General features: G+C 50.4%; 1 protein-coding gene across 17 annotated transcripts; it reads left to right on the forward strand.

The window, feature by feature from the left end:
- Positions 1–2,090: 2,090 nt before the first annotated feature.
- On the forward strand, positions 2,091–14,652 carry Bag6 (BCL2 associated athanogene 6). Of its 17 annotated transcripts, none has more exons than XM_021185880.2 (26): positions 2,138–2,380; positions 3,027–3,147; positions 5,629–5,746; positions 5,845–6,041; positions 6,282–6,335; positions 6,494–6,568; positions 7,484–7,740; positions 8,084–8,213; positions 8,730–8,927; positions 9,132–9,384; positions 9,605–9,682; positions 9,796–9,903; positions 10,025–10,137; positions 10,221–10,308; positions 10,647–11,008; positions 11,480–11,771; positions 11,930–12,099; positions 12,277–12,330; positions 12,459–12,561; positions 12,651–12,775; positions 12,924–13,070; positions 13,180–13,239; positions 13,344–13,487; positions 13,564–13,671; positions 14,089–14,235; positions 14,475–14,652. In XM_021185880.2, the coding sequence occupies exons 2-26, from the start codon at positions 3,040–3,042 to the stop codon at positions 14,568–14,570; spliced, it is 3,585 nt and encodes a 1,194-aa protein (XP_021041539.1). In that variant the 5' UTR covers positions 2,138–2,380; positions 3,027–3,039; the 3' UTR covers positions 14,571–14,652. The 17 variants fall into 17 exon arrangements, with proteins under 17 accessions (XP_021041545.1, XP_021041547.1, XP_021041539.1 ...); XM_021185874.1 differs by lacking the exon at positions 2,138–2,380 and adding an exon at positions 2,388–2,537; XM_029471519.1 differs by lacking the exon at positions 2,138–2,380 and adding an exon at positions 2,388–2,537 and having other exon boundaries at positions 13,585–13,671.
- Positions 14,653–15,539: the final 887 nt, after the last annotated feature.

The raw sequence follows: 15,539 nt of genomic DNA on the forward strand, positions 1-15,539 counted from the left end.
AAAAAAAAAAAAACCAAGAGTGGGTCTAACCCCTGACTTGACTGTTAGTTATGCATACCAAGCAGACTCAGAGGTAAAAACGATCCAGCCTCCTGGGGCAATTGTACTAATTTCTATCTCTGTTTTCCCCATCTCTGGAATGGGCAACCCATTAGTCTCAGGATTAAATGGGACCATGCATACATCAAGTCTGAAGGAAATATCCATTATCATCAGTTACTGCAAAGCACCCACGGCAATTGCTGGTAGTGATTTTTAAAGATTTATTAACTTATTTTATTCATGAGTACACTGCTGCTGTGCTTCAGACACACCAGAAGAGGGCATTAGATCCCATTACAGATGGTTGTGAGCCACTATATGGTTGCTGGGAATTGAACTCAGGACTTCTCTCTAGCCCATGAAATTTTTATTTATTTATTTATTTATTTATTTAGGTTTTTTTGAGACAGAGTTTCTCTGTGTAGCCCTGGCTGTCCTGGCACTCACTCTGTAGACTAGGCTGGCCTAGAACTCAGAAATCCGCCTGCCTCTGCCTCCCACGTGCTGGGATTAAAGGCGTGTACCACCACGCCCGGCAGAAATTTTTATAATAAAATACTAAATGTGGGTCTGGGGAAGTGGCTCAGCAGTGAGGGTGCTTGGCAGATGGCAACCCAAGCCGAAGGACCTGACTTTGATCCCCTGGTCCCCACACAGTGAGAGGACACTACATTTCCCTCGATCTCCACATTTGCACTGTGCTGTTGCAGACGCAGGCCATGCACCCCTCCCCCACCCTTGAAAAGTATTTTTTAAAAAATATTTAACTTCTTTTATCCCAGCATCTGGGATGCAGAGGGAGGTGGGTTTCTGTGAGTTACAGGACATCCAGACCTACATAGTGAAATCCTATCTCGGAGGGAAAAAAAATTCAAAATGTAAATATATTCTGTTAAGAGTGACAAACGACCCTGCACTGGGTGGTGGTGTGGGGAACATTGTCCTTATGAGTTCCAGGCAATTCAGGGTAACAGTGTGACAGCATGTAAAAGGCTCATCATACAATGCTTACTGAAAGTCTCATCAGTACTGGCATCTAAGAATAAGTAGGGAAGAATGCAGAGAGAGAAACTTAACCGTTCAACTCCCTTGGAGGTGGGCCTTTCAATCCCCTTTCTTTTTCTCTTTTTTTGTTTTGTTTGTTTTTGTTTTTTCGAGACAGGGTTTCTCTGTGTAGCCCTGGCTGTCCTGGAACTTACTTTGTAGACCAGGCTGGCCTTGAACTCAGAAATCCGCCTGCCTCTGCCTCCCAAGTGCTGGGATTAAAGGCACGCCACCACGCCCGGTTTTTCTTTTCTTTTTAAAAAGATTTATTTATTTTATGTATGTGAGTACACTGTCGCTGTCTTCAGACACACCAGAAGAGGGCGTCAGATCTCATTACGGATGGTTGTGAGCCACCTTGTAGTTGCTGGGAATTGAACTCAGGATCTTTGGAAGAGCAGACAGTGCTCTTAACTTCCCTCTGAGCCATCTCTCCAGTCCCTCGGTTCCCCTTTCTTAAAGTCTTGTCCTTTAATCTGATCCGCAAGGCACCCGTTCTCTTTTCTTTCTTTTTTCTACAAAGCTCTTAAAAAGCAGTAGAAATGTCTCAAAACCAAAAAATGCAATAGAATTTTTTTTTATCCTTAAACATGGCACTCCCTCGGAGATCTCAATAAATAGGATGCTCAAAGTCTGCAAATGGCTCAACCGGCCTAATCCCGCCAGGAACTAGAGTCGGGCACAAGCAAACACAGCCCGCGGAACGCCAGCAGCCGTCCACGAAAAAGAGTGGCTTCCGGAAGAACAGAAATGATGGGAGGACCAGAGGTCTTGAAGAGTTTTAGGTAGTTAGAATTGTGCCTGTAAACGTCTCTGACCATCAAGATGGGACGTTGATTAACGAGGTGCAATCCACACAAGTCTCACAATTTTTCTCGAGGAAATTGCAGCATCTCACCCAGTCATTTTTCTTCAGGCGTTTCCAGTAGCCACCCCGGTCCGGTTGCGCTCTGGCGCGCGCAGGGAAGAAACGCACATAGCCGGTGGGGGGCGGGGAAGTACTTAGAGTTTGCGCACGCGTGGCGCCGCTCACGCAGGCGCAGTGCGGTCCCCCGGGCGACGACGGCGGCGGCGGCTCCTCCGGGTGGTCGGCTCCCTCCCATCTCGGCCGGCCCGGGCCCGTCTCGCCCCCCAGAAACTCACTGTTCGGGGCTGTGGACTTTCTCATCGTGCCCCACGAAAGTAAATCGGGGGAGACTGGGGGAGCCGGAAGTACCGCCTCGAGATCCCCCAAATACGATCGGGGAAACGGAAGTGGCCCTTGGTGCCAGGTTGGGGGAGACCGGAAGTGACGGTACTGTGGGGACGTCGGGGGCGGAGCCACAGGGTGGTGGGCTGTGTATGTGTGTTTGTATGTGTTTGGTCGCGTGTTTGTTAAGTCGTGTTGCTGGAATACCGAGGAAAGACGGAGGCGGAAGGCGGGGGCGGTCAGCGAGCCCGTCCAGCCTCCCGTGAGTGTCCGCGGTCTTGGGTCGGTGGTGATTTAGGCGGGTTCGATTGTGGTGCTGCGCGTGCGCGAAGCCACTTTTCTCTGCCGAGTCTAGCGCGACCCTCCCCCCACCCCTCGCGTTGTCCTAGGATTTCCCGATCTCTCGGGCGCTTGCTCGGTCGCGACCGGTGATGACACTGGCTTCTGGTCGGTCTCGTGCTTGCTTCCCTGATTCCTAGCCCAACTGGCTCTCCCTATTGTGATTGGCATGGTGGAGCCCCTCCCACCTCTCGTCCTTCATCTCCCTATGCCGTCGATCTCCTACCCTTTGTGTTTCTGTTCCTGTGCCCCCGAATCAAAAAGGGGGGATGAGGAGGATGATGAATATATCTGCTTGTGTATGAGAAACTTTGAAGGGATTGGGGCGGAGATTGGGTCCAGAGAGGCTTCCGGGTGTATAAAATACAGTGCGACCGACAGCGAACCCACCCCCCCTCCCGTTCTTCTTTAGAGAGCTGTCGGCCATGGAGCCGAGTGATAGTGCCAGTACCGCTATGGAGGAGCCTGACAGCCTGGAGGTACTGGTGAAGACCCTGGACTCTCAGACTCGGACTTTTATTGTGGGGGCCCAGGTGAGACACCAGTACTTTGTAGAAGGATGCGCCTGATTTTCTTGTCATTGACTCTTTTGTCCCTTACTGGATAGGACATCTGATGTTCCTATTGAGTGAGGGGATGTGGTTACTGTTGAGTGAGGCCGATTTGGAGCCTGTCTTCACCTTGACAGAACTCAGTGAAGAGGAAAGTAGAGAGGAGCAGATCTGTTCTGGGCAGATCCCAGCCCAAAGGGACAGACATGGCTCTGGCCTTTGGGACCAGACACAACACAGGGGGCACCTTGGACAAGTATGGTGTGTCACAGGGACCTCAGACAAGTTTGGTATGGGTGTTCTTTTTTAAACAGATTGTTCACAGCTTGGTACTATTTTTATAAGATCAAGGAAACCTGCTTTCATCCACTGTGAAGTAGACTTGCCAATAGCTGAGGCATGGTTTGAGCCTCCTGACCTTAGTGCACTGTGGCCACTGCATAATTCTTTGAGACACCACCATGAGCAGGTCATTTTCGTGGTTTTCTAAAGCAGATATTTAAAAAGCCACATAGACTTTTGTTTGTAGGTACCTGTGATAGTTAATTTGGCCCTACCAAGAATTACTTACTTGTCTTTCCGGGAGGTGGGTACAGCATCTCCTATAGCCCAGGCTGACTATCCAGGAGGTGGGCACAGGATAGCCCAGGCTGACTTTCTGGGAGGTGAGAACAGGATCTCCTATAGTCCAGGCTGACTTGCCAGGAGGTGGGCACAGGATCTCCTATAGCCCAGGCTGACTTTGGCCTCTGACCATTGTGCCTTCGTCGTCTATGTGCTAGGATTATATGCACTATAACAGAGGATTATAGGGTTGTAGATGTACCACATCTGACTTGGTTTGGTCCTTTTTTTCTTACATAGTGAAATGTCTTAGAACTGATGGTCTTGTGCTCATGATCCTCCTGTCTCTGCTTTCCAAGCTTGGGGTTTCAGTTGTATGCCATTGCTATTTTTGGTTTGTTTGTTCTTTTTTTCCACCTTCCCTTATATTTGTTTATTCATTTATTTATTTATTGCATGTATGTGGTTCTGATGGGCACTGAACCTTGGACTGCTCTAGCACAGAGCACTTACTACTGAACCGTATATTGTGTGTTCCTTTCTGACCTTTGTTAGCTATCTTTCCAGACCCTGGCTCCCAACCCCGTATTACTTACCATGGTGGTGATGGTTGTTTTGGGTTGTGTGTATTGTCGATTTCTTTTAGAAGATTGTATTTGTTTTTATTTTATATGTGAGTGCTTTCTCTGGAAATACATATGTGCACCTTGTGTGCACTTGGTGCCTGAGAAGGTCACATTCTGCAACCTGTGGCCTTTTCCTCATGTGGAAGTTAGGAAAACATAGCCCCTACTTTGTTACAGATGGTTGCTAACTATTATGTGGGTGCTAGGAATTGATGTCTGGTACTGTGTGAAAGCAACACTGAGCCATCTCTCCAGCCCCTCATTTTGTGTGGGTTTTTGTTTTTGTTTCGATCATTTTGTGTGTGTGGTTTTTTTGTTTTTTTGGTTTTCTTGTTATTGTTTTTTCGAGACAGGGTTTCTCTGTATAGCCCTGGCTGTCCTGGAACTCACTTTGTAGATCAGGCTGGCCTCGAACTCAGAAATCCGCCTGCCTCTTGCCTCCCAAGTGCTGGGATTAAAGGCGTATGTCACCACGCCCTGCTTCATTTTGTGTTCTAAGTCAGGGTTTCACTTTGCAGTCATGGCTGTCCTGGTAGTCAGATCCACCTAGCTTAGCTCTGCATCCTTGAGATTAGTGGCTGTGCCAGTGCCTCTCTATCTGCATTCAGCTTTGAGATTATGGCCATGAATACTTGCTATTGTTTTAGTTTAGAAAAGGATCACTAGTATTTCTACATACTAGATAGCAAAGAAGGAGAAAGGGAGAGCTATTTGGCTTCTTTCTTACAGTTTTATTTATTTACTGTTGTTGTGATTTGGATTTTTTTTTTAATTTAATTTAATCTCTGTACATTGGTCTATTTTAGAATTCACTACGTAAATCAGGCAGGCCTCAAACTCACAAGAGATCCACCTGCTTCTGCCTCTCAAATGCTGGAGGCATACACCACCACATCCCACTTATTTTTAATTATGTATTGGTATGTGCCTCTGCCTCTGGGTACAAACGCTCATAGAAACCAGAGACACTGAGTCTCCTAAAGCTGTGTTTACCAGTAGTTGTGAGCTGCTGCCCAATGTGGATGTTGGAAATTGAACTGAGGTCCTCTGCAAGACCAATATGAGCTCTTAACCACCGAGCCATTTCTCCAGCCTCACTCTTTAATTAATTAATTAATTTATTTATTTATTTTTGGACATAATAAATATCGGCTTGTTGATATAGTTGGCTAGTGAGACTGTCTGATTTTGATGTTGGCATCTGAAGTCAGGTGTCCCTCCCTCTTCATTCTTTCTCTCACTTTCTGATATCAGTGCATGGCTCTCCTTTCAGATGAATGTAAAGGAGTTTAAGGAACACATAGCTGCCTCTGTCAGCATCCCTTCCGAGAAGCAGCGGCTCATCTACCAGGGCCGGGTCCTACAAGACGATAAGAAGCTCCAGGAGTACAGTAAGGGGCTCGGGGCTGCTGAGCTTAAGGCTGCTGGCTGGAGGGAGGCATCCGTTTTATGGACTTAAAAGGTTTGCTGTGTATCTCTCTTTCTGCAGACGTTGGGGGAAAGGTTATTCACCTGGTGGAACGGGCTCCTCCTCAGACTCAGCTTCCTTCTGGAGCATCTTCTGGGACAGGCTCTGCCTCATCAACTCATGGTGGGACACCTCTGCCTGGCACTCGGGGCCCTGGGGCTTCTGTTCATGACCGGAATGCCAACAGCTATGTCATGGTTGGAACCTTCAATCTTCCTGTGAGCCTGTGTTTCTTACGTGGGAGGGTTTTGTTGGGAAGAGTAGCTTTGGTTATGGCAGCTGCAGGGAGCTTGGAAGATAAGTGTCTTGAAAGATTGCATTTGGCTTGGAAAGCACTCTGATTGGTACTGGCCTCAGTTTTTGAAGAAAGGAGGGTAGGGGCTCTAGGAAGGAATTGGTAGTGTGAAGGTTTTAGTATGTGGCTTCTCCCAGAGCAACTTCCCTTGCCCTTTCCCCAGAGTGACGGCTCTGCTGTGGATGTTCACATCAACATGGAACAGGCCCCAATTCAGGTATTGAGGGGCCTGGGAGGGTCAGGGAAGGGGATCTGGGAGAAGGAGGCCATGAGGTGGGGGAGGACCTGGCTGAGGAGATGCCTGGGAACTGGTTTAGTATGTTGTAGAGCTCATGAATTTCTCTCAGACCTGCTGTGAACATCCTTGTCTTATAGAGTGAGCCCCGGGTCCGGCTGGTGATGGCTCAGCACATGATTAGGGATATACAGACCTTACTGTCCCGGATGGAGGTGAGTGGGCAAGTCTGGTAGGCTAGAGTTGATTTTGTGTTCTTCCTGGCAAGGTTCACATGGGCTGCGGGAGGCTGCCTCCCTAGTCTGGGGTTTCCTCTGTAGTTCTCTTAGGCAGAGATAGTGTCTTTGTGAGGCTGTGTCACTACTGCCAGTCTGCATGCTTCAGCTTCTCAAGTGAGACTCACAGGCCTGTGCCACTGCTGTGTGCGGCTGCCAAGCCTTCCGACCCCTGCTGTGTGAAGAGTTCATGTCAGACTTGCCAGATGATGCCATAGACATCCTTCCCTTAAAGAAGTAGCCATTACCACCCCCCTTCTTTTACTCACACTGTCTTGGGCTGCCCTTGAACTGAGAGTACCTTCTAGCTCCTCTTCTCAAAGTGCTCTGAGTATAGGTTTGAGAGAACATGCATGGCTGCATGCTGCAGTTTTTAAGTTTCCTTCCTTTTTTTGCTTTTTGTTTGTTTGTTGGTTGGTTGGTTTGGTTTTGAAACAGGGTTTCTCTTTGCAGCCCTGGCTGTCCGGGAACTCACTCTGTAGATGAGGCTGCCCTTGACCACACAAAGATTTGCTTGCCTCTGCCTCCTGAGTGCTGGGAATAAAGTTGTGTGCCACCTCCACCAGGCACTTCTTAACTATCTTAACTGTCTTGTTCAGTTTAGGGGTAGCTAATTGTGTTCAGTTTAGGGGTATCCTACCTTTGTCAGTGTGTTATAGTTGCAGCCTGGGACCATTTCCTCTCTTTGTGGAAATGAGAGCTTTTCCTCTCTGTAAACACTGTAGATACTGTGGTCACGGGAATGCATAGCCCTGCTTTTGGGGGCGCCATCTCCACTCTTGTTTGGTCTGCAGAAACCTCAACAGCAGTAATATTTTTCTGCCTTTGGTGTCCTGACTCTTCTTCCGCCCTCAGTGTCGAGGGGGAACCCAAGCACAGGCCAGTCAGCCACCCCCACAGACACCGCAGAATGTGGCCTCAGAGACGGTAGCCTTGAACTCACAGACATCAGAACCAGTCGAAAGTGAAGCTCCTCCTCGAGAGCCCATGGAGTCAGAAGAAATGGAGGAACGTCCCCCAACCCAGACTCCAGAGCTTGCGCCCTCAGGCCCAGCTCCAGCAGGCCCAGCTCCCACAGGCCCTGCTCCTGCGCCAGAGACAAATGCACCCAAGTGAGAGATGCAGGAAACCTTTGGGGACTTGGACTGGGAAGGCTGTGAGGAGAGGGAAGTGGTTGCTAGGGGTGGGTCTTTCAGTCGTAGTATAGCAGGGTCAGAGGTCAGCTCATGTAGATAGAGGTTGGTAGGCCTGGCAGCCTTGCAGAAGGCAGGATGATCTTGGATGCCCCTGGAGCCGTGGTTTGCAGAGGCCTTGTCTGGGTTTTGCTCCTTTGCCTCCTTTGCACAGCACAGCCAGGGGTGGAGCACTTTGCCTTCTCCTCTTGGCTGAGAGAGTTCCTGGGGAATGGTAGGGCTCTGAGGACAGCCCTCACTCACTGCCCTGCTGTGTCCACAGCCACCCTTCCCCTGCAGAGCACGTGGAGGTGCTCCAGGAGCTTCAGCGCTTGCAGCGCCGACTTCAGCCTTTCCTACAGCGCTACTGTGAGGTCCTGGGTGCTGCTGCCACTACAGACTACAACAACAACGTGAGCCTTTCAATGGCCTTCCCTTTCTGGTACCTCAGAGCAACAGGTTGAGACACACATAGTCCTTCACTGTCCTCAGGATTAGCACAGAATCCTCAGTAGGAGAGCATCCTGTTATGGGGGTGGTGGCCAGTACTATGTGGGAAGGGCTCAGTCAGTATGTCCTGACTGTCCCATTGTTTAGGGAACGTACAGAATAAAAAGAATTTCAGGTGGTTGCTTAATATTTGCCATGTTTTATAGAAAATTCCATATGTGTATTGGATAGAATTTATTTGAGTTTTNNTTTTTTTTTTTTTTTTGGACACTTTGGTTCATGCAGAAGCTTCCAGAAACAGGGCATGGCATAGTTTCAGAGGCAGTCATCCCTGTTTTTGTTCTTTTTTCTTTTTTTTTCCTTTTTCTTTTATTTATTTTTAATTCATTTTTTACACTCCATATTCCACTCCCCTCCCCCCCATCCACCCCCATCCCTGTTCTTAATTTCATGCTATTCTGGGTTTGTCCTGGGTACAGCATGAGGGCCGTGAGGAGGACCAGAGGTTGATCAACTTGGTTGGGGAGAGCCTGCGGCTACTGGGCAACACTTTTGTGGCATTGTCTGATCTGCGCTGCAATCTAGCCTGTGCACCCCCACGGCACCTGCACGTGGTTCGGCCTATGTCTCACTACACGACTCCCATGGTGCTCCAGCAGGCAGCCATTCCTATTCAGGTGAGTGCGAGGAGCCTGGCTGGCGGGAGAGCAGGGAGCATGGTCCAGGAGGAAGACTCCTGGCTTCTGGGAGGCTGGAAAGCAAGAAGCCTGGGGAGGCTGTGCTGGTGAAGCTATAGTCTTTCGAGGTGACTCTCCTGGCACTCTGGATTAGACTCTTGTGTTTCTCATACCTATCTGTCTGCATGTCCATCTCTCTTCCAGATCAATGTGGGGACTACTGTGACCATGACAGGCAATGGGGCTCGGCCTCCACCAGCTCCTGGTGCGGAGGCAGCAACCCCAGGTTCTGCCCAGGCCACATCCCTGCCTCCCTCTTCCACCACTGTTGATTCATCAACTGAAGGAGCTCCCCCACCAGGGCCAGCACCGCCACCAGCCACCAGCCACCCACGGGTCATCCGGATTTCCCACCAGAGTGTGGAGCCCGTGGTCATGATGCACATGAACATTCAAGGTGAGTTAGGACAATTACTGGTAGAAGAGAGCCGTGGGAGCAGGGAGGGAAGGCCAGTGCTATGTGGGAAGGGCTCAAGGGAGGTGCTTTGGCCTTGGATTTGTGTGAAGGGAACCCAGCCTTCCTGTTGCCATGGGGACAGGGCAGGGTTTTGAAGGCATGATGGGTGGATGGCTTTGGCCCCACATTCTGACAGTTTTCTGTCTGTCTGCTTGCTCAGATTCTGGAGCACAGCCTGGTGGTGTGCCGAGTGCTCCCACTGGTCCACTGGGACCTCCTGGTCATGGACAGACCCTGGGTAAGAATAAGATGATCAGTGTAGGCTGAGAGCTCTGGGTAGAAAAAGGGGTAGGGCTGAGTGGGTGGGCTGAAGGGGTCCAGGTTCAAGGTTACATCAGACCCACCCCCCAGGCTCCACCCTCATCCAGCTGCCCTCCCTGCCCCCTGAGTTCATGCACGCCGTCGCCCACCAGATCACTCATCAGGCCATGGTGGCAGCTGTTGCCTCCGCGGCCGCAGGTAATGACCTGGAAGGGGAGGACTGGGCGGTGGGGCGTAGTTCATGGTGGTGGGCATTGTCTGCTGGCAGGCAAGGACTGAACCCTCAGCTCTCTTTGATGTCTCTTTTTGCTACACACAGGACAGCAGGTGCCCGGCTTCCCAACAGCACCAACTCGGGTGGTGATTGCCCGGCCCACTCCTCCACAGGCTCGGCCTTCCCATCCTGGGGGACCTCCAGTCTCTGGAGCTCTGGTGAGCAAGGGTTGGGGGAAGTACCAGTGGGGAAATCATGGTGGATTGTTGGAAGGACAAGACTGAATCCTCCTGTTCCCTAGCAGGGCGCTGGGCTGGGTACAAACACTTCATTGGCCCAGATGGTGAGCGGCCTTGTGGGGCAACTTCTTATGCAGCCGGTTCTTGTGGGTGAGTCCTGTTCTCTCCTAGCTCAAACTTTAGACATTTCCAGCTGCCACTGGGTATGACAGTGCCTGGGAGGCTGGGACTGGAGGATAACAGTTCAAGGACATCGTGGACTCTAGACTTAACTTGTAAGTTAGCCTGAGCTAATGAGATTGATTTGGGGGCCAATGAGCGTCATGCAGCAGTGCCTGATGACCTTCCCTGTCCTGCTCGCTGGTTACACCTAGCCCCTGTGGAGTGGACACACTTAGTTTTTGTTTTCCTGCTGGAAAGATGAGATGGGAATGAGGCAGCTAGAATATGGCTCTTGTTCACATTGTACTCTCCTTGGTTCCTGACAGCTCAGGGGACTCCAGGAATGGCTCAGGCTCAGGCTCAAGCCCAAGCCCAGGCTCAGGCTCAGGCCCAGGCTCAGGCCCAGGCCCCAGCTCCGGCTCCAACTCCAGCTCCAGCTCCTGCCACTGCTTCAGCTAGTGCTGGCACTACCAACACAGCTACCACAGCTGGCCCTGCTCCTGGGGGTCCTGCCCAGCCTCCACCTCCTCAGCCCTCTGCGGCTGATCTTCAGTTCTCTCAGCTCCTGGGAAATCTGCTGGGGCCTGCAGGGCCAGGAGCTGGGGGGCCAGGCATGGCTTCTCCCACCATCACTGTGGCAATGCCTGGTGTCCCTGCTTTTCTCCAGGGCATGACTGATTTTTTGCAGGTGAGTGGCCGGCTGTACTGCCCTTTTTACCCCCAGGCTCATAGAGCAATGGTATTCTGTTGTGGTTCTCTAGCTGCTGAGTGACAGCTCTGGTGTGGCTTATCCATTCAGTGTCCTAAGATGCTGACGTCAGAGCTGGTTCTTGTTCTCGCAGAGGACCTGGGATTGATTCTTAGCACCCACATGGTGGCTCACAGCCATCTGGAACTCCAGTTCCAGGGAATTCAACACCCTCTTCTGGTCTCCATGGGAAATAGATACACATATTTCTCAGACATACAGGAAGGCAGAATGCCCGTACATAATAAAAACAGTGATAAAATAGGTTTGTTTGTTTTGTTTTGTTTTGTTTTTAAAGTCAAGATCAGAATCTAGCTCTCTCACCTCTTACAGGCCTTGTTGTGTCAGCAGTGCAATTTTATATTCTTGACCTTGTGGTCTTTATCTTCTATTCTTAATTTCTTCTTCTAGGCATCACAGACGGCCCCTCCACCCCCTCCACCTCCTCCACCCCCACCCCCTGCCCCAGAGCAGCAGACCACACCCCCACCAGGGTCCCCTTCTGGTGGAACAGCAAGTCCTGGAGGTTTAGGTCCTGAGAGCCTGCCACCAGAGTTTTTCACCTCAGTGGTGCAGGGCGTGTTGAGCTCCCTCCTGGGCTCCTTGGGGGCTCGCGCTGGCAGCAGTGAGAGTATTGCTGCCTTCATCCAACGCCTCAGTGGATCCAGCAACATCTTTGAGCCTGGGGCTGATGGCGCCCTTGGTAAGCAAAATGTGGGTGTTACAGTTTGGGGAAATAGCAGCCAGGGGAGGTAGTGGCCCTCCTTTACTAGTAAGATGGGATTAGCTGATGGTCTATGGGGCTAGGCAAGCAAGTGAAGGTAGTCGCTCACTTCCGTCCCTCCCTCCCTTTTTCCCTAGGATTCTTCGGAGCTCTGCTCTCTCTTCTGTGCCAGAATTTCTCCATGGTGGATGTGGTGATGCTTCTCCATGGCCATTTCCAGCCACTGCAGCGGCTCCAGCCACAGCTGCGATCTTTCTTCCACCAGCACTACCTGGGTGGCCAGGAGCCCACGCCTAGCAACATTCGGGTAAGTGAGAGCCCAGATCGCAGAGGTTTTCTTCTTCCCGGCCCTCTTTTTTAATCCTGACTGCCTGCCTGTTAGACAGTGAAAGCTGTGCTTCAGCCCAAGCCCTGGAGTTGTAGGGGGTAGGAGTAAGGTTTTTGAAGGCTGTGGGCAAAACCTGACCTGTGGTGTTTCCTACAGATGGCGACCCACACACTGATCACTGGGCTGGAAGAGTATGTAAGGGAGAGTTTTGTAAGTGTCCTTTGTCTATTTCCTTCCAGTCAGGTCAGGGTTTGGGTTGGGGGTGTGGGGGTGTGTGTCTGCTTCCTCTTCTAGATCTTAAAGTACTGATTCGGAGTTCTTGGCGTGTCTTGTCTCAGTCTTTGGTACAGGTCCAGCCAGGTGTGGATATCATCCGGACAAATTTAGAATTTCTCCAAGAGCAGTTTAACAGCATTGCTGCTCATGTGCTGCACTGTACAGGTCAGGCTGGGGGCCAGCCAATCACAGGTAGTGTGTCCTGTCCACGCAGGACTGCTAGAATCATGTGCTCTCTCACATCCTCCCCGCAGACAGTGGATTTGGAGCCCGGTTGCTGGAGCTGTGCAACCAGGGCCTTTTTGAATGTTTGGCCCTGAACCTCCACTGCTTGGGGGGACAGCAAATGGAGCTTGCTGCTGTCATCAATGGCCGAATTGTAAGTACCACCCAATTCTAGGTCTCCGGCTTTTTTGTTATGTCCTGTGAGTTTTTTCTTTTCCAAACACTCTACCTGTTGCCCTGGATGTAATAGATTGCAAAAGTAGCTTGAGAGTTATATGGTCAATCTGTTTTCTGGCCCTCAGCGCCGCATGTCTCGCGGGGTGAATCCATCCTTGGTGAGCTGGCTGACAACCATGATGGGACTGAGGCTTCAGGTGGTCTTGGAGCACATGCCTGTGGGGCCCGACGCTATCCTCAGATATGTTCGTAGGGTTGGTGATCCTCCTCAGGTAAGCGGTCCAATAGGGGGTGGTGTCAGGATGTAAAGACACTGAAGAGATGGACTGGACTGGCCCCTCCCACCACATCCCCTTTATATTTCTTTGACCAATTTCACAGACACTTCCTGAAGAGCCGATGGAAGTTCAGGGAGCAGAAAGAACTTCCCCTGAACCTCAGGTACTGTTTGAAAAGCCAAATAATATGGAGTAGATGGCTGCGAGAAAAGGGGCTTGGGAGCAAAGAGTTCTGAAGTCTGGACCTTCCTGTTACATGCTTTATAGAGAGAGAATGCTTCCCCAGCCCCTGGAACAACAGCAGAAGAAGCCATGTCCCGAGGCCCACCCCCTGCTCCTGAAGGAGGTTCCCGAGATGAACAAGATGGAGCTTCAGCTGATGCAGAACCCTGGGCAGCTGCAGTCCCCCCTGTAAGTGGCAGGAGGTGACCCAGTGGGTTAAAGAGCTGTAAGTTGTGGGAATTATGGCAAATCCTTTCCTCCCCAGGAATGGGTCCCTATTATCCAGCAGGACATTCAGAGCCAGCGGAAGGTGAAACCTCAGCCGCCCCTGAGTGATGCCTACCTCAGTGGCATGCCTGCCAAGAGACGAAAGGTTGGTCTCTTTGCTGCGGCTGTGTCTCTGTCCAGTACCCTTGTTGAGCTAGAGGCTTTTGCTTGCTAGTTCAGTCTCTTCATCTAGTTAGGAAGCCTGTTTGTGAGTCAGACTTGTTCATGTTTGGTACATTGGTATATGGGCCTTCAACCTTACTGTTTTCTGGCAGTTCTGGTTCCTCAGCTGTGTCACCTCCCAAGTGATTAGGTTTGTAAGGTGGGCTTTGCCTTGAAGAATAGCTAGCTCCAAATCCTAGGTGATTTGACCTGCTGGTGCCTTCTTTGCTGTCAGAACCATGTGCAGGGTGTTCCCTGCCCTATACTAGTATAGACACTGGTTATCTAATGGAAAGGGTGAACTGGGTGGTGGCACTGGGTCTGATATTGATCCCCTTTTCCCTCTCAACCTGTCCCCCAGACAATGCAGGGTGAGGGCCCCCAGCTGCTACTCTCAGAGGCAGTGAGCCGGGCAGCTAAGGCAGCCGGAGCTCGGCCCCTGACAAGCCCCGAGAGCCTGAGCCGGGACCTGGAGGCACCAGAGGTTCAGGAGAGCTACAGGCAGCAGGTGCCCCCACTTTGCAGCAGAATAGGGATGGTCTGTTGGGAGGGGTTGGGCCAGGTTCCTGCTTCCCTTGATGGTCAGGGTTTTCCTTGTGGCATTTGGGAAGGCTTAGCAATCTCATATTGGGCTTGCCAGCATGGCTGGTGGGGAACATATTTCCTAAGGGTTGGTCTTTGTGCTTTCTGGGATCATAGGTCTGAAACCAGGGCTGCTCCTGACCTGCTTGTGTTTTCTCTTTCTAGCTCCGGTCTGATATCCAAAAACGACTGCAGGAAGATCCCAACTACAGCCCCCAGCGCTTCCCTAATGCCCATCGGGCATTTGCTGATGACCCCTAGCTTTCTCACCAGGGGACCACTTCCCCCCTTCCTTCACAGTATTTAAGAAATAAAAGTCGGATTTTCCTGGCTCCTTTGCCTAGTAGTGTCGAGTACCTTTTCTTTACAGGTTTCTTCAAATGTTCCATAGAAACCTAGCTACACACACACATCACATCATACTCCCCTTATGGGGTGTCATCAGTTGAGGCTTAAATAGCGTTCTGTGAAACCCATTCTCCTCTACCAGCCCTAAGAGCCCTCGCTTTAACCTTCACCTGATCTCTGGAACATGAAAGGCCTGGTGGCTGAGCTCCAATGCCAGAGGAAACCTGGAACCTGGGAGGCCGAATGGTTCTGTGGTGGTTTAAATGGAAATGGCCCCACAGCAGGTGGCAGTAAGTTTTACTGGGGCTTTGAGGTTGCAGAAGCTCAATTTTTGTTGCCTGCTGATCCACATGTACAAAGCTTGGAGTACCATGCTGATAAAGGACTAAGCCTCTCAACTTGTAAGCTAACCCTAATTAAATGTTTTTATGAGTAGCTGCCCTCTTCATAGCAATAGAAACCCTAACTAGGTCAGAAGTAGGGACCAGTTTCCCCAAGATAGACCCGATTGGTTTTAGAAAAGCAATTGAATGCATTGTGGTTTAATGGGCCATGCTAGGAGCATGTTAGACAGTGGTTCTGAGGGTCGTTTAAAATGTGGGGGTCTGGTTTTATGTGATACTGTACCAAAAAATGTGGCTTCCTGCCCTTGTTCAAAAACCAAAAAAAAAATTCTGAGACTAAACTGAAGACTCACCTTAGCTTTGAGAGGCAATTTTCAGATAGCCTAGTATTGACTCTTGCTTGGTTATTAGTGCCCACACTTAATGCAGATATGAGAATAAGCAAGCTGAGAAAGGAAAATACAAACTGTTTAGGACCTGAGAAAGTGTCGAGAATGATAGTTTGATGCCAAGTGGAATAAAGGGAGTGGTGGCCTCT

Source organism: Mus caroli, chromosome 17, assembly GCF_900094665.2.
Source record: "Mus caroli chromosome 17, CAROLI_EIJ_v1.1, whole genome shotgun sequence".
Lineage (NCBI taxonomy): Eukaryota > Metazoa > Chordata > Mammalia > Rodentia > Muridae > Mus > Mus caroli.

Excerpts from the sequence above, each read along its gene's own strand:
- Bag6 (XM_021185874.1), top strand. The coding sequence starts at position 2,428 with ATGTGTGTTTGTATGTGTTTGGTCGCGTGTTTGTTAAGTCGTGTTGCT. Across the intron at positions 2,538-3,026 it reads GCGAGCCCGTCCAGCCTCCC|AGAGCTGTCGGCCATGGAGC; the intron begins GTGAGTGTCCGC and ends GTTCTTCTTTAG. Across the intron at positions 8,928-9,131 it reads AGGCAGCCATTCCTATTCAG|ATCAATGTGGGGACTACTGT; the intron begins GTGAGTGCGAGG and ends TCTCTCTTCCAG.